The sequence below is a fragment of the Nicotiana tomentosiformis genome, chromosome 2 (assembly GCF_000390325.3).
Source record: "Nicotiana tomentosiformis chromosome 2, ASM39032v3, whole genome shotgun sequence".
NCBI classification, from domain to species: domain Eukaryota; kingdom Viridiplantae; phylum Streptophyta; class Magnoliopsida; order Solanales; family Solanaceae; genus Nicotiana; species Nicotiana tomentosiformis.
The window spans coordinates 72,597,059-72,622,521 of NC_090813.1; the positions used below are offsets into that span (position 1 = coordinate 72,597,059).

Below are 25,463 nucleotides of genomic sequence, written 5' to 3' on the forward strand. Positions count from 1 at the left end.
CAATTTAAGAATTTAACTACATTAATTATTCATTTTAAAACTTTATCCATAGACTAAATTTTTATATTAGGTATTTCATAGACAATTCTAATTAACATTTTAAATTCAATTTCCAAACAATAAAATAGGGAAGAGAGTACAATGTCAAGATTAACTAGAGTCTGAAACTATGAATCAAAGTTTGTGACTGTTTCTGTAGTGATACAACCATTCAAATAACTCATTCCAGGTAAATGGTGTGTATCCCTCAACAAAATCAAGAATAGTCTTCTTGCTTTGTCCCAAGTAAAAGTCATAAACCAAGAAGCATCAGTAAATTAATAATGGAAGCTGAGAGCATGGGGTATAGCCGCAGAAACTGGCATGCAACAAAGTATCACTGCCATATCTTGATATACTGGTCATGACTCACTGAGGCTATGGTTCCTGTCGGAGGTGAATCTGCAAATGAAGAAATTATATCATCATGTGCTCGGTGTGGCCAAGTTCTGTGGCTCTGGTACATTGGATTCCACAGCTCCAGTAACTGCAACAACACTCGACATGTTACCTCCCCTCATGAAATATCAAAAGAATCTAGGATCATCTAAAAAGTTATCTGTAACACGGTTTGAGATGTTTACATGTGAATAGTCCTAGGTTACATTTGTTGTTGTGCAACTATATAGACATTAATCAAGCCAAGTCTACAAAGAACTTAATCTTAAGAAATTCTGTTAAGCATACCTCATGAGAACCAATCGCCAAGAGTTGAGCGCGGTCAGGGTGGAAAGTGCATGACTGGAACTTATTGCCACTGGAGCAAAGTTCATGTAAACACTTTCCTCCGCTAACACACCATATCCGTGCACTATCCTCGCTCACAGATGCCAGGAAATTCCCGCTCATATCCCAACAGATTGAACGGACGTCTCTGACATGACCCTATATATCAAAGAAAAGGAGACCACTTTGATATGATACAATAATGCAGCATAGTAGAAATTTAAAACAAGCTTGACCGGGAATAGACAATCTTACTTCGAACTTTTGTTGGATGCTGTTAGTCTCCACATCAAATATATTTATAACATTTCCTGTAGAACTTGCCAATAAGTTCCCAAATCGAGGTTGAAATCTAACTTGTCTACTACCTCCCTGCATTTGTACCAAGAGCAAGTCAACGAACCTTTCGTGAATGGATAATAGCTAATTCTCTAGAAAATCACTTAGTTTAGACACTGTACTTTGCCTCGCTGAACGTGATTATGGATGTTGGTTCAAATAATATTATGAAACTCAAAGCTTTTATTTCCTAAACTCTCGCATGTGTATTTACATGTTGAGGCCTACTGATCTTGAAAACTTTGAAATTGCTCGCAGGTAAGAAGAACAATAAGAAAAACATTTCCCTTAAAAATATCATGGAGGCTCAAAATTGAAATAGAACAGGTAGATATGTCAGCTCAAAATTGAAATAGAACAGAAAAACAGGTAATACCAAATTATGGAGGCCCTTCCTATGTCAAGTAGAGGCACCTCTTCATCAACGTTTTAAAAACAAAGAAGTAGAGATACCAACCTTAAAAATGAGTTTGCAATCGCCCTCATCGACATCCCACAGTCTAATCTCATCATTGCTATCACAAGAGCTGAGGAGACCGGCCTTTGTTGGATGAAAATCTGTGGACATCACATGCTCAGCGTGCCCGACAAGGCTTTTGAAAGGGTTGCTTGGCTGGATTAAGACAAAATGGTGAAATAGGTACAGTATCATGGTTGTAATAGACACAGAAGAAAAAGGGAAGAAACTCAAGATATTAGACAGTTATCATTATTAGAAAAGTCCTGATAACCATAAGAAGAAGAAAAAGATATTCTGAAGGTCTAGAGACTGCAAAAGATGTTTTGGTAACAGCAAGTTCCTCAAATACTAAGTCAAATGAAATGTGTTAGACAGCACAAGATGTTTTGGTAACAGCAAGTTCCTCAAATACTAAGTCAAATGAAATGTGTTAGACAGCACAAGATGATGATTCTGTACATATTAGTGATAAATCTTTTATCCTCAGTGCAGAGATAATGAATGTGGCAGTGAACGCCAATTGATAATAGTCTGAGCAGCTGCTTGCTAAAAGAAGAATATATATTCTCATCTAAGTAAAAGGAAAACAATCAGGATAATAATAGCACAGAAATAGAAGAAATAATGTTGACCAAGAACGACGAAATCGTAGAAGTTAAAACTAGTGAATACATATCCTGGTTGATTTGACTATGCTGACTGCTATTTCTGAGATGGATGGAACTTGTAAAAGAAATAACTGAAAGACTCATTTGCCAAGAACTTGGTATGGAAAATCGAGGTAGTACCTTGGCTGCATCCCATAACATCACAGTTCTGTCAAAAGAGGATGATGCAAACATCATTGAGTTTGGTCTAAAACGGATATCTGTAATGAGATGAGCATGACCTTCTCCACATTTAACATCACTATTTTCCACGTCCCAAATTACAACCTAAACATAGATCGTACAAGTTCGTTAACAGGAGAAATTGAGAGAAGCGCTCTCCCATTAAAAATCCTTTTATAAGCAAAACAAACCTTCCTCTCATGACCAGCAGTAGCCAACAACTTTCCTTGTGAATGGAAGTGGCAACATAGGAGCTTGCTCTTTGTTGCGTGAAGGCTTCCAATCTCTTTAATAGTGATGCCTGCAATGCAATATGAAGTCAATTATCCTTTATGCTGATAACCAACAATTTATCCAACAGGGTAAGAGCCTCAAAAAGTCAGAAGCTACAGTGCTTGATCTCAAACCCTAAATGTGACACCACACATTCTTTTCATTTTTCCCCGTTTTAAGATACAATTATACTGAAACAATATAAAATCTTGCAAATTTCACAACAGAAACTTACAGATGACACCATCTATTTGCCGCCATGAGCAGCTGCCACATCACTACTTGCTTTTAAGAAAAGAGGTTCATAACAAAGTACAATATCTTACATCAACTATACATCTTCAGATATGTGCTATGAATCTTCCACTAGTCCCCTAAAACACTAGTGGCATCTGGAAGAATGAAGCAGGGTATAATGCTAATAAACCCAGCACGATTGGGTTTGCTTGGGGTAGTGTTATTTCCTGAACATAAGAGAATTAGATGCACGAACTAGCTGGGTGAGGTTAGAACCTAACAAAAGGTGAGACCGGTTATGTACAGTTCAACATCAGAGCCTAAATCTAAAGTTGTAAAATGATTCATGGAGGATTAATTTCTGTTGACTGTCAATTATCTAAATTACTATCTTTTTTAATATTAATTTTTTTTTTACCCATTAAGCTTGTTGTAAGTTGTAACCTACCTTTCCGGTCAGATTCAATGCAAGCAGCAATACTTTTCCTCAATGCAGCGAGTGAATTACTTGCAGCAATCAGACCAGCATCTCCCCGGGATAAGTAGCTGTCGATATTGCCATTCATAATACGATCTGTAGTAGCTTTCTCTTTCCCAACCTACATCTCAGGAATATATTAAATGAGCAAGAATAAAGTTGACGAAGACTACATAGACATTTCATACTCATTCGTCCAAGTGACTATAAAGGTGACAGAGACAAGAATAAATTAAGAAAGGGGAAGTCTAATCCCCAAAAAAAGATGCAAATGTCAGCGGCAGGGTGAAATGGAAACACCAGTACATGAAGGGCTTTAAGAAGTAGATGCAGAAAATGATCTTACAGCTGCCAGAGAAATCGATGACGTTTTCCTCTTTCTGCCACTCTGATTCAAAACACATGTAAATAAATTAGTCGCCAAATAGGGGAAGATGCACATGTCTCCATTAAGTCTTGTACTGCTAAAATATTGCTGAAATTTGAAGATATTCAAATCAAAATCAGTTACTTTCTTTATGATCTAAGACCAACCTTATTTGAAGACTGCAATCTCAGCTGGTTCGCTTGCTCCTGCACTGCAATTTGCTTCCCAGAATCTTTCATTTGCTTTCCTCCTATAGGAGCTAATATTTGCTTGTCATCTGGTAAATTCTTTGGGGTTCTTTTATTTTTATCACCAAGCATCTGTGCAATACCGGAAGAAGACAAATAGAAGAAACAGTGAGGCAGGAAAAAGATCTCAATCACAGAACATAAAATCCTGAAAACCAATACATGGTCTATTTCACGGCTAAAATAATTGCAGCGTGCTACAATCACTAGGAGCGACAGGATTAGTTGAGAATTCAACTTACTCCTGCATCTTTTCCACTCGATCCAGCTTGAATGAGCACACGATTGAAATCACCAGAACTTGCAGGAGCAGGAAAGTTGAGCTTATCAAACATTTGAACTGCCACTTCTGGTAATGCATCCTGTTGAGGAGAGAATTTAGTTCTCAAAAACTGTTCCTTTTGAGTTGGTACTATTACACTAGGATGTACTACTTGATGGCTAATGACAGGGGGAACTGGGCCAACTCCCTGGGTTGAAGATAAAAGGAATTAATCAACTTAAATTAGAACTCGAACTAAAACACCATAATGGACTATACATTTCTATTTATGCAAAAGTTCAAGACACTCACAGCTAACGGCCATCCTTGATGAGATGATTGTTGGAGAAACCTGTTGTTCCCTGCAGGTACAATGCAAAAAAAAGATCACAGGAAATTTGAAAATTTAAAAAGAGAAAGATAAGGAGATCTAAAAGTGCATAAAATGCCAACAGAAATATTAAAGGGAATAAATTGGCTAATCTACTAACATGATGGCACATTGTACAATCTATTAACAACAACAACTAAGCCTCAATTCCAAGCTAGTTGGGAACATTGTGCAACCTATCGTTAAAAAGTATTTGAAATGTCATCTATATGATCACTGCAAGAACTTCTCCTGGTGGTTATTCTGAAGAGAACATGCAAGTGCAAAGCACTCATCACACTGATTATTTTTCTGAATCTAAGTCTTAAGATAGTCTGCTTATTCATACTTCCTTCCGTGTTAGTTTACCTAGTGTGTTTTTCTATGACAACTTCCAGTTACAATGAATTGAATCTTCAAAGTGAAACTGGAACTAGAACAAAGAAACATAGTAGTAAAAGATTGGTCAGCAAACCAACGGAAATCAATTGCATACACACATCATCTTCAAAAATCAAAAGTTAAAAAGATGCAAAGGGAAAGTGCATTGAATCAGAGTTCTATTTTCAGAACTTTATTGAATGCCCCCACTGTATACTTGTTCTGGTGGATCTTATTCCTAAGCTGTCATATGTTCATTCTTTTATTACTTCAACCTGCAACATGCATCTTTGTCCAAATGGGAAAGTGTGTCATATATAATCTTAGTTGTAAAGATGTTACTAAAGTTAATGCCTCACTACCCATTGGCATAATCACTAAGGAAATGAGAGTCATCAATAGCTACCTCAGCTAATCTGATTAAGCTGACCTCAGTTTTTCATCCTTGAGCTTTACAAGTCGAGTTCAAACTCAAGCTCAAACATCGAACTAGCTTCAAATTGGAGTAGAGCTCAACAACAACTATGCCTCAGTCGCAAACAAGTTAGGGTCGGCTATATGAATCCTCACTTCTTTCTCTAAATTGGAGTAGAGCTCAACTCAAATAAATTAGACAAGTTCAAGCATGACTTAATATAGTAACAAGCTAATTAATAACCTCAAACTCGAGTTCAAGCTCAAATTACACCTACACCCACACACACGGATAGTATAATAGATTTACATCTTAGAATCAAATCGGAAAATATTTTCACATTAATATCTATATAATCTTTTTATTCGCTATGAATGTAACATTAAAGAAAACTCTTAATGGGGTTTACACCTAAGTTGCTCCGACACGGCAATTTAGGTGTGCACCCGTGTCAACACGACACTGGTGTGGGTGTGGGTATGGGATCCGTACCGGATCTGGTCAAACGGTTTTGGGTACTTTTACCACGACGGACGAAAAATTCGAGACAAAATACAATTTGATTCCCGAAATCAGAACCAAAACTAAGGTAATTTGAAAAAGTGGCATACCTTATCTAGAATATCAATCCTTTACTTTCTGCTTCTCCTTTTGATCGGATAGAAAGAGCAGCAGAGAGCATCAATTGAGAATGGGGAAGACGGAGCCTTCGAGAATTTGGGAAAGCTTGACAGACACTAACTCTAATTTTTATATTAATAATTAGAGATCTAATCTAAATTATAAAAATTAGCATTTTAATTGTAAATGAAAGATAACTATAAAATAGTTAACTTGTAGGAGAATCCAAGAATGGAAGAAAATCAAGAAACCATGCCTACAACTTGAGAATAATGAAGAAATTCACATTTGACAAGTTATCGGTAAGTATTCCACAAAACTTTCTCATAATTTAGAGATATTTTTATATTTTTTGAATTATTTTTAGCCGGATCCCCGCACCTATATCCGTACTAGGATCCATATTCCCGAATCTTAGAATTTACATCTCGAAGGATTCGACCTCTAGATCCGCACATCTGTCGGACACCTGCACCTGTGTCCGAGCAACTTAGGTTTACATTTATGTCAAAATAATTATTTTCACGAACATAAGTCGACCTTAAAGTTACACATGCCTGAATTGTTAAAAAGACAAGCTAAGATTAAGCGAGTTAAGTTGTATTTTCGAACAATGCGGCTCACTTAATAGCCCTAACTAATTGAACAAAGCCACCTTAGGCCCATGCAAGCCACATTTATAAATCTATGACACATGTAGTTCCTATCCTAATTAGTCTCCACGTGGCTTGGCTAGGTCAAGAAGAGATTCACGTAGAGACAATTGCTATTCGAGAATCTATTTCTATGTTAGCTAGTTGGGTAACCTTTCCCATGGTAGACCTCCTTTTGGCCATCTTTATTTGGCGATACTTGTATGTAGCAGGTCATAATGCTCTATATGAGGGTCTTTCAAAGGCTAAAACGGCCCTCATCAATCCCTCGTCCTCTTTTTTACTCTTTTATGTGAACTTGAACAATGGCAATTTACAAGTTGTAAGAGGTCATCACTTCTTTGAGGAGAGGTTAACACCGTTACTTGCCTCATATTAGGCAAGTAGGTGCCGCATATGTGCTATAGAAGAACTTGCTTAAAGAATCGTAGTGAATATCATACTAACCATTCATCGTATTGGACTAGTGCCCAAGGTTAAGAAACTCAATTTGGAAACTTAGCGTGGTCAGAAAATAGATGGAAAACGATCGAGCTCTTATTGCATATAGTCCGGGTAATATTTTTATCAAGGTGGCATGACTCACCAATATATTTAGGCACATTCAAGTTGAAGCTATATATTTCGGTTCGAAAATGACTCGAGCATGATTAGTAAAGTTAAAATACTTGAATGATTACCATATTAAGACTAGTAGAAGAAATGTAAAAAGAAAAAACCTTTTGAAATGTGAAAAAGTATTTAAAAATAATATGAAATGCTATTACTGTACTTCAATTTTATAGGATCAAGATATCACTTTACATGTAAGGAAATAGGTCCAAGGTCATTAGGAACAAGCTAAAGTAGAAAGTAGGACACTTTTATTAAGATTGGTGGTGTAGATTGTAGGATAGATGATCTCTTAAGATGAATGAGAAAGTGCTATGAACCTACAAAGTGAGTGCCGATGTTCAGGATCTTTAGTTCTGAGCAAGGACTTGACATGTTGAGGAAGACTTTTTCTGCTGCCTCTAATAGTCATATCGCCTGTGATGATACTCTTTATTTATGACAACTCCTCTGCAACCTCGACAAGATCGGATTCCATCAAGAAGAGTATGATTAGGAGATTCGTGAACAAATTTGGTGTGTCACAATTAATCCAAATGAATACCACAAGGGAGCATAGGGCATGCATGTCGAAGAAAGGTTTGTTTTATTCCCATATTCTATAAAATATGACTCCGGTCATGCTAATCACAGCTAAGATCGGTCAAATCGCACATGATAGGACCCTTTATTTATGACTACTCTGCAACCTTGAAAAGATCGGATTTCATTAAAAAAAAGTATGATTGGAGATTCATGAACATATTTGGTGTGTCACAATTAATCCAAATGAATACCACAAGGACCATAGGGCTATATGCATGTAGATGAAAATTTTGTTTTATGCCCATGTTCTTTAAAATATGATCCCGGCCATGCTAATCACAGCTAATGTCACTTGGAAATTCATTATCACTTTATTAATCCAATAAAGTGGTTGATGCAAGATTCGTAGGAGAAGGCGCCACCATATTTGCATAACAAAATGTTTATATTTATGCTTATATTGGCTGAGCACATTTATTAAGACTTGTATAAGAGGAAAACATACAAGCTTTCCGCTTTGGTATATACTCCTTTGCTTTTCCACACTGTTTAAAATGGTTAAAGGGAAAGAGAAAGAATTCCTAACTGGAGGTTTATGTATTTCTCCACCCCAACAAGTAGTAGTCATAGACGTACTTTGAGCTTCTAATTAAACCTTGCCGAAATCAGAATAACCTTAGATTAAATGATTTTAGACACTCGAAAACGAGTAAACTCTGAAATAGGTTCCCTTGACTGGAGAATACCTGAGAAAATGCAGTACTTGATTAACGTTAAGGACAATGGATTTAGACGCTTTAAGATGGCTTCAAGTTGAGCCTCATTATGTGAGCTTGTTTGGAAGAGAGATCAGCTACATGACAAGATATGAAGGAAGAATTTTGTGACAGGAGTTTCCATTTGGATCGTTTCTAGCTCAATGACATAAATGTCAGGTCCCAATTTGAGAAGTCTTCTGCAGTCTCAAGAAATTCCATTTGGATCATTTCTAGCTCAACGACACAAAATTCAGGTCCCAAGTTGAGAAGTCTTTGGCAGCTCTTAAGCCATTCTTGCTGCTCTATGAGATATCATGTGACTGCGCGAAGGACCTTAAAAGGTCAAGCTTCCCATTTAGGTGGATCCTTTACTTTTCTCTTTGCTGGTAAGGTCTTGCTGGTTCTGTACCACTGACTAACAGGCAGTGAAGTAAGAAGAGAGCAGCTATCAGTGTAAACACTTCATTATGTGTGTTAGATCTTTTGTTTTCAGAACTTCAAGTAGAAAAGACTGGTAACCTTTATGGAATTCAAGGGAACTGAATTCTGATCTTTTTTCCCTTTTACCAACTTAGGAACTCTCTTCCACTTATAGTCTCCCTCCTATCCACCTTAAGATGTCGAACAGGCTACAAGGAAGCATTCCCCGTCCCTTGAAAAATAATACTCCTATTTTCCCTTTATTCTTACCTTCAACTGAATCTAGAATTTCTGAATCTTCCTCAATCATATGCATGCTACTCCAAGACACAGCTCATCTTTTTCGAGTCTGTTTCTGATTCTTCCTACGTTGAATCTAGGTTTCCCCAGTACTAATCCAAGGAAGGAGGATATTCAAAAAATCAAACAAGGATTCCCACCTTCCGAAAAGATCTAAGACAAACCACTTTCCTGAATAAACATCCGCTATAGGAACGAAAGATATAGTCTTTTGCTTGGTTTTAATACTCATCTGGTTACCCCAAGAAATGCTTATTCACTAACCAACAAAGACTGATATTATTTAATAAGCCTATAAAGGGTAAGCTAATCCCGTCTGTGAAAGGTTAGTCCAAGCCACAATGGTCAATTTTCCTAATATGACCACCAATAGGAATCTTAGTCTTTCGAAATTTAACTAAGAGATTGACCATGCATTTCTCCAGCTTCATCTTTTCTATAAAGCAATACTACAAACTTTCCAATAGAAGCATTATTACTTGATACGGATCACTATCACAACTTCTGTCTCTTCTGTGTTCCCCGTGTGGATTTACCTTCATAATCACCTATAAAAGACTACTTTCAAGAGTTCAATTTAATTTGTTCTCCAACACAACAAGGACCAATTGCATTGTTGCATTATTATCACAATTAGCGCTATAACTTCAATCATACATCGTTCTAGATGTAACTATATCGTCTCAAACCTAACGCTTCAAGCCCCTGATCCTGAATTTACCAATGTACCATTACTTTACGGGTAAAAGATAGATACTCAAGACCACATCTACATGGTCGTGGTAAACTTTGACTTGTACACTACAATAGTATTGCATCCTTTTTCCACCAACAGCAAAAGCAATAACAAACTTCCTGAAGAGCTTTTTCTCCCAGATATCTATTTGGTTCAGAAAATAGCAACAAATATCTAATAATCGGGAGAAAGCAACCACTATCATTTAATGCTTAATACCTTTTGAAATGTTTGAATCGGAAGGTATTCAACACAAAAACACTAAGGGTGTAGTCACAGTTAAAGCTGGTATTACAAGGGAGTCAAATGCTCAATATTATGAAGAAGTAACAGATTGTTCATGCCTCTTCATCATTTTCAAAGATGATAGGTGATCCCTCTCTCATTGCATGACTTTTTTTTTTTTTTTTTTTGATAAGGTAAATTGTATTAATAACTAAGTAGCAGCTTTCTCAAAATATCAACTTCTCCATCCCATGCTTATAGGAAGATAGTAATCAAACAATCTTCATTTGGCTAAAAGGATTTGATGCAGAGCCTGATAGCAAGAGCAGCAGAGCGTCTGTTATTAGTTTCCCACTAAAGCAGAGAAATGTTTAATTTGTCCTGGAAGGACTAATAACTAACAAGTACATCAGCAAAACCTAGTTATGGTAGACATATAATAATCCAAAATAAAAGGGATTTATAATTTGCTGCACATTAAAAGTGAGACAGTCCTCTTCGATATATGCGCATTTATCCTTCTAATGGATTTGTTCTTAATGCATGTTGAGTGACTTGTAAGAGAAAAATCAATCAACTGTTCACATGTCCAACATTATCAATGCTAAAGACAAAAGATTCTATAAACTAAATGTGAAATATATTTAAAGCCAAAATATAAACAAACCCGCATCAGAAGGTTCTGGCAAAGGAGGCAAAGCATTTGCAGGGGCACCAATATTTGGTCCCAATTGTGTAGCTCCTCCAAAGTTTATACCAGGCATGTCATCCTGGGAAGAATAAAACCTTTTCAATTATTTTCAAGTAATTATTAAAAAGCTTGCAAATGTTTTGGGGAAAGGTAAACATACTCTTGCATTCCACTGTGGAGGAACAGTTGGAATTTGCTGCAATGGATAGCTGAAGGACATGAACATACATCATAGAAATTAGAAGATTCTGATACACAAACTTCAACAACCAACGTAATGTTTTCACATACAAAACATGCATGTATTATCAAGATAATGTGAAAACTCTATCTCATATTACCGGATGAGACAGTTGGTTCTAGTACTAGAATAAATAGCATGTCTTGATAGCCAAGTTTTGCAAGAAACTCTTGGCATTTAATATATCAGAAGGTCATAATAGCAATACACAGATAGAACAAGAACTTGATTTTGGTCAATCTTCTTTTGTTGCCTTAGTGGCTTAAGACGATGACATCAGACCAAGGAGAACATAGCCTCAACTCAAGCGCTCAACCTTTATCCTCGTTGAAGCGACTTGGCAGACATTGTAAAATAGATTAAAATATGGAAAAATGGTCAGTTTAGCAATAAACATAAGATGCTATTACCCGGAATTGCTTGCAAATGGAAGCATGCCATCCATTTCACTCATCTCAAGAAACTGTGAGCTTGATGGCATGTCCCTTGGAGGAGATAAATTTGGTAATTCACAAATGGATGACAATAAATCTGAAATCTTAGCATCCATAAGATCAGGACTGCCGGATTCCATCAATGGAGAGGATGCTATCAAATGAGGGGGCGGAATTATAGGAGAGGACGCCATCACATTAGAGATGTCTGCTCCTGTATGGTTAGAAGCATAGGATGGATTTGCAGGACCACCATTAGACACAATGCTCTTCACTGTCTGTGCAACCTGAGAGTTTAGAAATCAAGCATTTAGTTAGCAAGAATTATTTCACATCAGTTAAACATGAACATGGAATAGAAAGTTCCACGGGTTTCCGGATGGTGTATGCAGAAATATCACATGCCATCTGGATTGAGAGAAATCTGAGGATCTTTGAAAAAAGAGCTAGAGCTTGGAATGCTATTGCACTTGAAGTAGCATACATTTGCAACATTAGAGCTACCACTGGCATTCAGAGATTAGTGCAGAGTTATATTTTTGTTTGAGTGTAGAGAATTCATGTTACATAGATGATAGAGTTGTAATGAGATAGCTAGTTGTGTAAGCGATGCTATGGTTTTGTACCGTTTTATCGGTGATTAGTATAAAAGCGATTAATTACCAAAAAAAAAAAAAAAAAAAAAATGTTCCACGGGTAACACCTTATCAAAGGATTCGGCAGCTAGTACAGCAGCCTCAGGGAACCTAGAGCTGAAAGCTTCAAAAAACATATTCCACCACTCTTGCAGAAATCCTTCAGGAGAATTGATAACTGAAACAATATCACAAAATCAAAAATTATTACTCCAAAGAACTGTATCACATTAACACATCACTTCAACTCCGTTATACATCTCTCCTCTCTCTCTAAATTACTGAAGGGCTGTTAATACAGTACTTTCAAAACATGGGTGGCTCGACTATAAGGCCAGTTAAGCAATCGCTTGGGGCCCCAACTTTTTGGAGGGCCTTTTTTTCCTTAAAGATGTATTGTATATGTATTATTAAAAACAATATGTGTACATTTAAATTTAAAAAAAAATTTTGGAGCGAAAGTATAATAACTTTAATGTGAGGATCGTTGTAATAATTAGAGAATAGAATATTTTTTTATGAATTGTTTCCTTACACGGGTAGGGTAGCTATTTTTTTTGCCTCATTTATATCCTAGCAATAATGCGGGCCCACATTATTATTTATATATTTACATTTTTCATTCTCTCTTTTGCTATTCCTATTCTCAATATTGAAAAGTCTCTCAATCGGCAACTTACCGCGGCTTACAAGTTGTCTTCTTCAAAATATCAAGTATTACAACAAAATCATTATATTGAAGCAATGCAACACTTTTCGATATAATTATATCAACTTATCTTGTTTTATAGTTACTGCTCCTTTTTAGACTACTTTATCATGACTTATTCGCTTTCGTTACTTTCATTTTCCTACCATGCATTAAATTGATTGTCCTTATCTAACCTTGTTTTTGCCATGCTTTCTCTTGAGCTAAGGGTATTTGGGAAATAACCTCTCTACCTTCCAAGATAGAGAAAAGTTCATCGTACACTCTACCTCCCCAGACTCCACTTTGTGGTTTTCACTGGATATGTTGTTGTTGTATATCAACTTATCAAATTCTTGAGCCGATTTTATTATTCTACCTTTATTTTATACTTTTTCATTGAAAATTTGTCGTTGATATTCTTACTTAGGGTCTCTCTCTGAAATTTGGCTTTATGCCCCCAATCTTGTTGAGACGACCCTGTTTCAAAAACATCCAACATCAGGTAATCAAAATGTACCACATGAATCAAAGAGAACGACCTCAACTTATTATCAAAATTTTCAAGAACAACATGATCAGCAATCTACCTATGGTCATATATAAGAATTACAAAACTAGGCATGAGAATTTTACGACCCTCTCAGGTAAAGAACAATCGTTACTAGAGCACATATCTTAATTCATCAGAGGATCAGCTTTTAGCATCTGATTAAAAGAATAGAATTCATCAAAAGGAGATACTTACCAACAGGATCTGGATTAGCAAGAATTTCTGTGGCGAATACCTCACGAGTCTGACGGAAACCTCTCTTAGTCATGTAATCAAGAATGGCAAGTTCAAGTCTGAAAAACACAAACAAATAAAAGAAAAACATGACAAAAAACAGTCAAACAAAGGGAAAAGAATCACATACACCAAAAATCAAAATAAAAGTAGACAAGCACAGAGTATCAATCATTAAAAATGTACGTATAAAATAACTGGTGAACACATAAAAAACTTACGAGCGTCTTGCCTGCAAACTGGCCATGATCACCAAAAATAAAAGCGTTTACTTAATCACAGAAAAGAGAATGGGAAAGATGAAGGGAAAGAGTCTCAAGAACCAAAATCTCAGTTGGATTACAGTAACAAGAATGCAGAGAGAGAGATGAAGAGAGAGTTGGAAGTGAGAGAATGAGAGAGTTGAGGTCAGAATGAGGTGGTGGAAATGAAAGCTGGAAGCTTTGTAGCAAGTGAAGTAGCGAGTGAAAGTACCATGCAAAAATGAAAGGAAAAAAAAAAGAATATATATATATATATATGGAGTATATATATTGGGTTTTAAAAGGAGAAAAGGAGAGAGAGAAATGGTGGCCATTGGACAATGGCGAAAATGATTTGAGTGATAAGATTTTACAAGTAATTGTGAGATCTTTACACAAATAACCGATCGTATTAATTTATTGTTTATTTTTTCTAGACGTTATATATAAATTATATATCTATTATACACGATTATACACATAATATACATGAACTATACATATAGGTGAACAACTATTTATATTAATTCTTCATTGGAACAATGCGCAGAATTTGAAGCTCTGCTATTTCTCTTTTCATCCTTGTTCCCCCCTTTTTCTCCCTTTTCTTTTTATTTTCTCCTCAATTTTATTTAACCTTTAACTCTTTGTTTACCCCTTTTTTCTTTCTTTTTGTTATTTTTGGTGAAAAGCCTCAATTTTTTATTTTTTATTTTTTGTAATGTTGTCTCTCTCTTTTTCCTTGGGTGGAGGGGGAGAGAGAAAAAGGTTTTAGTTAATCAAATTATGTAAGCACTGATATTTTAATTTTCTTTAACAAATTCATTTACATTGTAAATAAATATAAAAAGATTCCCATTGAGTCTTGTTCTTTTTCACTTTGTTATCCTTTTTGAGTATTTTGCCTTTTTTTATAGTCCAGTATTTACTTAAATAATAAATAACAAAATAAAGAGGTATTAATGCATTTTAGAGGCAAAGTCAGAATAGAAGCCAATTCTAAGAAGGAAGTAGAAGAAGAAAATGAAATGAATTGTTTGTCCAAGTCAGAGTTTTTAGGTGACAAACAGACAATAGTTTTTACTGCAATACTTAAACCAAAAGAGGTGACGATAAAAGTTAGTGAACCTTCTTAAATTTGAGCTAATCTAAAGTTGCTTTTTCACAATTGGACAATCAATCATCAATTTTGTGAAAGTACCTTTTCGGTTTCTAGGCAATTTTTGCTCTAAATTCAACGCAAAGTTCTGAACCCACAAAGTCATCTCTCCCCAAGACGGTTAAAACTCATAAATATCTCAACAAGAAACAAACCCCAGCCCCCCTTTTTTAAAAAAATTTTAAAATGCACAAATTGACAGTATAATTTTTTTACATTGTCAATGCATATAACTTTGTATAGAGTATTTACAATCTATTTTAGGCTACCTGTCATGCTTAATGTGGCCTATTTACAACTTATTATTAAAAAATTATGTTTTAAAAATAAAAAAAGAAAAGGGAGTTATCAATCAATTAAAAAAAAAGGTTTAAGGGTGTGATACTGTGATTTAATTTAGACACTTGTAATACTTGAGATTCTGTGAGTGAAGATAATAGAGATAAGAGGTGTGATCTAATTCAGATATGGATTAAATTGATGCTAACTACCTACCATTTTCGGAGGGCATACAGATTTTTATTTAATCCCATTATATTTATTCAATTTGGAAAAGGATAATGGTATTGAATAAATTTGTTCTTGAGAAATTGTGACTGTTGATAGCATATATTAAAGGCGTAATATAATTTACATCTTGATTTTAGTTGCTATCCACCATTTCCTAAGGTCATAAAGGTTTATTTTTATTTATTATTTAATCCCATCAATTAATATCGAAAATCAAATAGTTACCCAAATAAAAGGAATAATATCAATAAAACTCATGGCATTGAGATTGTGTGACTCTTGTTACAATCTATGCAATTGATGAGATGATATACCGTTGGTAAGATTTTAAACTATTGTTAACTAGATACCATTTTTATTTAAGTAATTGGATTGCCTACTAAATTTCATTAGAATAATTGATTTTTAACAGTAACTTAATAATTGGTAGAATTGTCATCTGCAAATTACAAAATTCAAGAAGTTTATTAGCTCAAACCATGTCAGGAAACCATCGGGGCAGGGGTGTACACGGGTTGGTTCGGATTTTTCAATTACCAAACCAAACCTATTGTGTCGGTTTATTAAATCTAAAGACCAGACCAAACCAATAAAAGTCAGGTTTTTCTATTTCGATTTTTCTCGGATTTTTCGGTTTTTTTTCTTCATAAAATCTTCATAGCACAAAACATAGAATTTATACTCCAAATACTTCTTTAATCCTAATAAGACATAACTATATAAGATATTTTTCAAGAAAATAACATAAAATATGAGATGAGCCATATTGTACTAAAATATTCAACAATAAAGATAATAAAATCACATAAAACAAATATTATTAATAAGTCATAATAAAAATAAACATAATCAAAATTATTAAGTTGCTAAACTAAGTATGACTAATAAGTACTATTATTTACATGATTAAACACTGAAAAAATAAGTTGCGCATTTTATCTAAACCATGGAAAGCCTAAAAAATAGATATCCAACACTATTGGCATTCCTAATGCAATCGAATTGAATGTCTTTTGTTAACATTAATATTGATTTTCTTTTGGTTTGGTTTGGAATTAATTTGAATTACTAACATTTATGAACTATAAAACTTATTGGAGCATTCAAAAATTATAAGTCCAAATTTGAAATAATACGTTAAAAAATAAAATTATGAAAAAGTGAAAGAAATATTTATAAACTACACTACAATAAATATTTTTATATATTTAAAACTTCTATAAATGTAATGTCAAGTTAGTTTGATTTCGGTTTAACTTTTTTTAATTAAAATTAAACCAAACCAATAATGGTCGAATTTGTTTTTTCCAACACCAAACAATAGTCGGATTTTTTTTCTCAGTTTGAATCGGATTATCAATTTGGTATGGTTTGTCGGTTTCCTTTGTACACCACTACATCGGGGTATGGTGGAAGCCGGAAGGTAATCCCTCCACCCTTAACCATATGTCCCGAGCTCGAGTTAAATGGATCTTATGTAAAATGAATGTGCAAATATCAAATAATTATTTAAAAAATATACACAAATATGGTAAGTTAGTAAGATTATCTAAATATTAACATAATATTCTGTTTTAAGAAGCATCAACTATCTAAGACTTTTAATTACGCTGGAGTTAAAAGATCAACGAGCAATATTCGATTTTTCAGATTTCTAGCTTTATATAGTAGTACTTGTGTATAGGGTAAAATATGCTATGCCACATGGTCGTTCGAGAAAGGGACACGTGGAACCCAAGACAGGGGATGGCTAAAGACCGAATGCAATTATTTTTGTTTGTCACCGGAAAGAATAACGTTCATAAAGATGTGATAAATGCTCTTCTCCCGGTAGCATTTAATAGAGAATATTTCATTGCATTAAGAGCAGTTACCCGTTACAAGGAGTTTGACATTTATGTTCACTGTTATATCTTCATCAATGTCCCTCATAATTGACATTAAAGAAGGGCCCGACCCTAGGACCCTCTTCATAACTATAAATAGTGAGCTCAATTGTCATTGTAAAGACCATGAATTTTCTGGCAAACTTATGCTATACTCTATACAAAGCTCAATCCAATCTTATCTTCTTATTTCTTGATTTTCTTTGTTGTTGTGCCCGGAAACCATGTTCCCGGAATTGTTACTTCTGCTGTTTCGTCTATATCCTAAGGCTAAGTATTGTATAATTCTTCAATTATTTATATATTTCAGGATCAAATTAATTCACTTATCTAGAAACCACGTATAAATTCAACTGTACCATTTTGTCATGACTCATGATCCAATTTTACAAAAGAATGTTCGGGTCAATTTTGACTTGAGAGTCAATATGTCATGACATTGTTATACACGCAAATTCTATACAGAACTTAAAATATCGCTATGCCAATCAGATATTAGACAAATACTTCGACGTTGTTTGACAACATGCTCCTTCAAGTGGTTCAAAAATAATGTCCACGTCTCTTGCCCTTCATTGGCACAAATAGCAAATGCTAAGGGAAATATACTTCCATTAGCATCTACTGCAACGACGATCAACAACTTAATATCATACTTTTCATAGACATGAGTGTCGTCTAGGGATATTACCGACCGACAATGCACAAAACCATCAATGTCTGGTTAAATGCCCAGAACACATATCTGAATATGTATTCTGGTATTCCCGGACTCCGCTCAAACTTCCATTCAATAATAGTCCCGGGGGTTAAAGTGTTGCAATGCAGCCATGTACCTGGGTAAAGGGGCAAAAGACTTATCCCATTTACCATAAACAATTTCAAACGCAAGTTTACGCCCGAGAAATGCCTTTCTTTTGGTAATGGTACATCCATATACTTGGTGGACAGATGTTATATACTCTTTGATTTTGTACCTTATGGACGCTTCAATGTGTGGAATCAAGACGAGATAAATCAAATCAACATTCAAGTTAAATGATTCCCATTAAATGTGTTCATTTCACAATTATGGGTGCTAATGTATTTCCCCACAATCCACAAATTTGTTTTTAACTTTCTCACACGCAGCATCCAATTACAACCTTGAAACCATCTACGACAAACAACCTTGTATACTTCCGGAGATGACTCATGAACCGCGATCTCACGACACTCTTTTATGTTATACATTCGCACCGCCCTGCTTAGGCGCGCTTTATCAGCAAAAAGCATGCCCTTTGACAACACCGTTGCTCTAGATTCATCCCACATTGTTGTCCGAATTTCGTCAAGATCCCTTGTGAGGGCATCGACATCCGGCATACTTGGCAACTGATCAAGGTAGGGAATCACCCTTGAATGAAACGACACATGTGATTTATACGCTCTTGGTCTAACAGGAGGTGGAGCATGCTCCCTCGTCAAATCAGGTTTATCATTCTCGTCCTCATCATCATCACCCTCATCAGAGAAGGGTGTGTCATCTCCAGACTCATCAGCATTGTTGTCATAATCACTATTATCTTCCTGACTCTGCTCATCTGCCAAATCCCGATTAATTATGTCGTCTTCGGGCAATTGAGTAAGGACAAGACCTTCAAGTTGCTCGTTTTCACTGCACAACCAATAAAATAATGAGTTTCTAAAATTCATCCAAACTTTACATAAAAACTTTATCACTTAACTTACAAATTAAAATGTGTTGATATCACATGATGTGCATTATCTTGTTGCTGATGATTCTCGAATGGATTATCATGATCCAGCACACCAAAACTAGGCATATTCCAACTGTCTGTTGGTTCATAACTTGTAAAATTCATATCTGGCCGGTACCCCCTGTGGAATATATGAGTTTTAATACAAATTCAATACATAAAATTAAACATCGTAGCACAAAGGAAAATTGAAGTTTACCACTCGGCTTTTGGATTATGTAAACTTGGGGATAAATTATGTCCTCGCTTCTCATTCGCCCGTAGTGATAAGTTTAGATCTGGCCAAACTCTTTCACCCGGAACCTGTTCGGATAAAACTTCTCCAAAAAAACCACCCGATGATTGAGGGATATCCCTATTTTGCGGAACCTCATTATTGCGAACGTCTTCAACTTTGACGTACATTTCCAACATTTTTATCACAAAGAAGTTCGCGGTGTTCATTCAGAGTCCTCAAAAAATCTGTCAAAGTTTCATCTTCTTCGATGTTAAACTCAGCATAACAAGCAATCCCTTGCGGAGTAACAGAATAGGGATATCTTCCGGTTACTTTAATATTAACCAAACGTTTGCTCACACTCATTTTTTTTTTTGCATAACAACGATACCAATCTATTGTACTCCATTGTAAGTGGAAACTTAACATGACATTGTAGAGAACTATAGCATACTAAGTTATTCTCCACCACAAACTCATCCCCCTCCCCCCAATATAATGAAATCCTAATTTTTCGCTCTTCGGACATTATGACAAAATGCAAAATATCTTAACGAACAAATATTTCGGAAGATCTGAAGGATCCTGAATAGATTTCTACCAAATTATGTAACTCATTAAATAAGAAAAAATCAATCAGGGGGTACAATCATTTCATGTATAGCGCATGCATAATAAACGCTATATATATATAGCGCGTATACTGCATAATAAACGCTATATTAAAAAAAGCACTTCTCAAAATAAGTTGATTTTTGCAGCTTTGCCAAACAAGCTATTAGTGTACAAAAAAAATCTTAAGAATCATTTAGAAATCTTACTATACACTAGTACAATTATTGTTATTTCTATTAAATTTTTTATTTACCAAAACAAGGTTGACGTTGTAAAATAGATTTGTCACTTTAAGTGCTATTACTCAGTATTCACTCCGGCAAGATTTAATAATAGATTATTGCATAACTTATAGACATATTATTTATGCGGAAGATTAAAATCGTAATCAAACACTCAACTAGTGATGCAGCGGTTAATTCCAGAACTAAAAGTCATACAGAATTTTACGTCAGAATTAGTACTTGAGGAAAGAGCTCCTATGATAAGTAACAATTTGAATAGTAGAAGAAAATTAAGTTTTGGAATTCCATCTCTAGTTGGATGTTATGATTCGAAAAAATGTGGTGCGAAAATCATCTTTTTCGACTTGGTCAAATTCAAGGGAGGGTGATCTTTAGGACCCAAACTTTCGATCTTTCTTTTGTATCAAGAGTATGTTGGGAGGCCAATGACATGAATTCGATCGAGAGGCTATGCTTATGCCTCTTTTTATTGATAGGATTCCCACCATTAATGATCCTAAAAAATATATTACGTTTTATTTACCAATCTCATGTCTAATATTTTATTGATCTCCCATGAGAAGTCGATAAAATTACATTTATGGAATATAAGACCAATCTGCCCCGTGAAGTACACAAATACCTTCAAAGTGGATTGTCTTGACTTTTTGTTCCCGCTTGTTCCAGGGACAGAACTTCAAGTTTAACAAGTGTTGGTCCTCGCTTGCCTCATGGGTAGGGGCGAAGCTACGTTCCTCCAAGGGTGGTCAACTGACCACCCTTCGCCGGAAAATTATACTCCGTATAAGGTAAAATATTACCTGTTATTGATTAAAAATAGACTTTGAACACCCTTACATAGCCCACTGGCAAAGGTTTGAACACCCTTGTTGAATTTTCTGACTTTGCCACTGCTCATGGGCAACACTTTTTAACTTTTGACCTTGAAGTTCTGCCCATGGGAGCAAGCGAGGGTCAAAAGTTAAAGACTACCCAAAAAAATGTCATACTTCTGCAATTTTTTATTTTTTATTTTTATTTTTGGTACAGAAAACTAAGTGAACCATTACTAATATATTTGCCTATTTGGATTCAAAAGGTAAAATACGGAAACGAGACCTACCCTATCTTGACGGCAGGTGACTTTAGGTGTATGTCATTGAGAATTTTTTATTCTGCGTTTCGAAAACAGAACACCCTACGAGATCATACTTACTGCTATAACTTTGTAACTATATCAGTTTTAATACCATTACCAAACGAACAAGATTTGAGTATTATAATAAACCCTCAACTCATTTTAGTTCTATGACCCAAAAGAAAATACTATATTGAATGATAGCTTTAAGATTTGGAACTTCCTTGCAAATAACTTGCGGTTTGTATCAAGAAATCTTACCTTTGAAGAAAGGAAAACGAAAGGAACCACTTTTCCTCTGGCATACATCAACTTGGTTTGCTTATGGCTCCTAAGAAAGACATCTTCTTATCTGTAGGGAATAGGAATAGAATCACAGGAGAAAAAATAAATAAAAGAGAGAATACAGATCAAGGGCAGGAAGCCCTCATATATACATAAATAATGATTTTCAGTAACATTTGTGGTGACTAAAGAAGAGAGAAATGAAATTCTTGTTGCAGCTTCCCTGCTGTTCGTGTTTCTGCTTCATTAAGCAGAAAAAAGGAAAGTCGAAGGAGAAGGAACCGAAGGAAAATTGAAAGAGCTGTTCAGTTCAGGAGCATTTTACAGGACCTTGGTTGGAGGATAGCATAGATTGAGCACAGGATTTACGTCACCCATTCTTTTCTTTCTCTAACAAGAAGGTCAAGGTCGAGCTTTCAATCATCATGATAGTACCGTGCAAAATGTAATACTCTGGGAAATGTCATGACATTTAATGATAACTCTGATTATAAAAGCTTTAACTGGTCTTCTTGCTTGTATCTTCATCTCTAGGTGCTAAGCCTATTTCCTCCATTTGATGTTCAACAGAAACAAACCCAGTCTCTGCTAGAAACCTAAAGAAGAAAAAAACTATGCATTAAATCTTTGCGGTAAATTCAACTATTGTCATGTGATTGAAGAATATAATTGTTCATAGGAGTAAGTGAAACTTAAATTTAGTAACAATGCAAAAAGCTGGATTCTATGATGAATAAGTAAGCAGTTTTACCCACTGTGGGCAAAAGCAGGCCTGCCACCAACCAGCAACTGCAGAAAGAGGGGAAAAGAGAGAGAGATAGTGGTTTCTCTAACTCTAAACTACCATGAAAAGTTGACAGTTAATTTATAGGCAAAATTATGATAAACATTTTCTTGTAATGACTCAATGAGTTACTAATAAAAAAAAAGGGTAATGACCAAATGATTTCCACAACTTGTTTTAACAACAAGAAATCGCAGAGAGCGAGTGGCACACGGTTCGAAACTCGTTGAATGATGGGTCCCGCCGCTCTACCTTTCTCAACTTAAATACTAGACTCTTGTCTAATGTAGGGTTCGAATTCATGATATGCGCCTAACCCACGTGTCACATGTTGTGCTCTTACCACTAGAACAAAGCCCCGGGGGGCCAAATGGGATCCAGGAGTGGAAGAAGCAAAATACTCATCCAAAATACCACACATGATTTTAGATGGCTCCACACTGGGACGAGTGAGGGTAGCACAACCTTCACAACAATTTTCTTTGACGAGTTGTGACAACGTGAAACAATTTGGATTCAACAAACTACAAGATGGCAGAATGTAAACTTAGCTACTTGATCAGCTACTGACCTAGATTTGTAAAATAAGAGCTGAAAGTCAAACAATTATTCAATCTTAACTTAGAGGTTTGTCCTTTACTTGCATTTACAACAATCAGAATGCATTTTCACCTCATACTCAATCAACATATCAGATTCATATCCAATATCGGAAACAAGGCAAGTTATCTCCCCTTCTCACCATTAAGCAGAGGATTGATCAGAAGATTCTTAGATTTCAAAATTGAAAATTTCAATAATAGAACATTAAAGTTTCTACTTTCTACAAAAGAATATCAAGTCAGAAAAGATTTTCTAGTCCAAAAATTTTACTACTACACTACGCAACAAGGTCAAACACGCATTAATGAACAATCTATTAACAGACAACAAGACCATGTCAGCTAACAAACAACGTTTAGTTTCTCCATAGTACTTTTGACTTTCCCAGTTAATATTTGTGTCTCTGCATTTAGTAACAGCAGATGATTCACGGAGTCAAATCACCTCCGTAATAATGGGTTATTTATTTATTTATAAAAATCCTTTAATCTAGCAATGCAAGTTTAGGTAACAAATTCCAAGTGCATTCACATGTAGGCAAAAGTAACAATACAAAAATAGAGCTCAAATGTCAACATTGAACGATAAAAGCTGAAACACACCTGCTAAGAAGTACGAAGAGGGTTCCAGTTATTAAAAAGAGGAAGGCAACATGGAGAGTCAAAGACAAGTCACTTGAGGAAAAAGCCAAGCCCAACATAACAGCAAGACACAAACCCAGCATCAAAAATGACATCTTTAGCGTATTCCAAGTAGGAGCCTGAATCCAAAGGCAAAAAAACAGTAACTTGAATCAATGAATTTAAAGTTTAATTGAATTGTAAATAAAAGAACAAGAACAATGAGGAGAAGGGGGAAATTATACAGACGTTGACTCCTGAAGCCAAAGCTCCAACTAATACTGCTTGTGCTGATGATACCTCTTCTCTACTTGATTCTTTCGACTCCATTTTTTGTGATTTTGAGAGATGGGATCTAATTGTGATTTTTTTCTTAACCTCCAAAAACAGGAAGAAAATAATGAGGAAGATTTGGGAATTGTGATACCCAGTAAATTGGATCAGCTACACTTGGGCCCAAACTAAGTCAGGCCCATTACAGTTATTTTTTGAAGGATTAATCCAAATAGCCGCCTACGGTGAGATATAATATATGCATAATTTATGAATTATATGTATATAATTGGGTATAATCAATGTATAAGTTATGTATATGACTAGAAAGAGTAAACAATAAATATGACCAACTATTTGTGCAAAGATCTTATTTTTTGACTTCTTAACTAAAAAAAAAAGATGAAAACAAAAGAAGAGAAAGATAAATTACATGCTTTGTTTTTGGACATGAATTTTATTTGGAAAAAAAAATTTAAGCGTTCTAGGGAAACTCTTTATTTTACTTGAAATAGTCCTCACATAATTTTGTTTAACTAAAAATTCTTTATTTTAAATTGAAGTAATATTTCAAGTGATATTTTAAAAGGCTTTCTTGGGACTCGTCACGGGGTTCATCTCGAGGTGAGGCACTATTAAAATGCACTAAGTCTCACGTGTGGGGTTTAGTTCTGAGACTTGCGCCCAAAGTGCCCAAGATACGCCTAACGCTCATCACTCGGAACTCGCCTACCAATTCCTAATGCTGTCATGCGTCAAATTTCCTAATTAGCACTGTTGACCCTAAAACATTTTTAAAAAAATAAAAGATTAAAGTGGGGGTATTATCACTTTTAGCCCATGCCAGAAACTATTTACATCTGATAGCCGAAAAAATGTATAAAACTTGTATAATTTTTGTATATATCATACAGAATATATATATATATATACAAAATATATAAATTTTATACATTGTTTCGGCTATTATTTTTACAGTGGCTATACAATGTCATTTTTCTATTAAAGTTCTATTCATCTATAGCAATATGAAGATCAAGAGTAACTCAAAATAATTAGTCAAAGTATTGCATATTTACTAATTGAGAACATTGAAGATTGAATATCATTTGAATAGCGAAAATTTATATTTTTTCTATTATAAACAATTATATATTTGCTCATAAAGAGCAATAGTTAAATTACAAAATTGATGAAGTTTACTAATTATTAACTATTAGAGAGATAAATTGTGTAGTTTAATAATATTTTTTAAAATATTATGATTTTTTAATCGTTTGAAAGATAAGATGTTATAGTTAATTTTTATCTCATAGTAACTTTAACACTATTTCATTATTCATATTTATAAAAATTTCTAGTATTTTATTTGCTTTGAGTTTTTTTTTTAATTTAA

General features: G+C 34.9%; 1 protein-coding gene across 2 annotated transcripts; it reads right to left on the minus strand.

The window, feature by feature from the left end:
• Positions 1-80: 80 nt before the first annotated feature.
• On the minus strand, positions 81-24,202 carry LOC104086733 (transcriptional corepressor LEUNIG_HOMOLOG-like). 2 transcript variants are annotated; one of them, XM_070195569.1, is made up of 19 exons: positions 24,044-24,202; positions 23,777-23,934; positions 21,764-22,383; positions 13,713-13,810; positions 12,345-12,454; positions 11,618-11,928; positions 11,127-11,175; positions 10,943-11,045; positions 4,572-4,621; positions 4,240-4,359; positions 3,917-4,069; positions 3,729-3,770; positions 3,353-3,503; positions 2,586-2,695; positions 2,353-2,499; positions 1,562-1,717; positions 1,021-1,137; positions 727-924; positions 81-526 (listed from the first exon to the last, which is right to left on the minus strand). In XM_070195569.1, exons 3-19 carry the CDS (start codon positions 21,805-21,807, stop codon positions 377-379), a joined length of 2,109 nt encoding a protein of 702 aa, XP_070051670.1. In that variant the 5' UTR covers positions 21,808-22,383; positions 23,777-23,934; positions 24,044-24,202; the 3' UTR covers positions 81-376. The 2 variants fall into 2 exon arrangements, with proteins under 2 accessions (XP_070051670.1, XP_070051669.1); XM_070195568.1 differs by having other exon boundaries at positions 4,240-4,467.
• Positions 24,203-25,463: the final 1,261 nt, after the last annotated feature.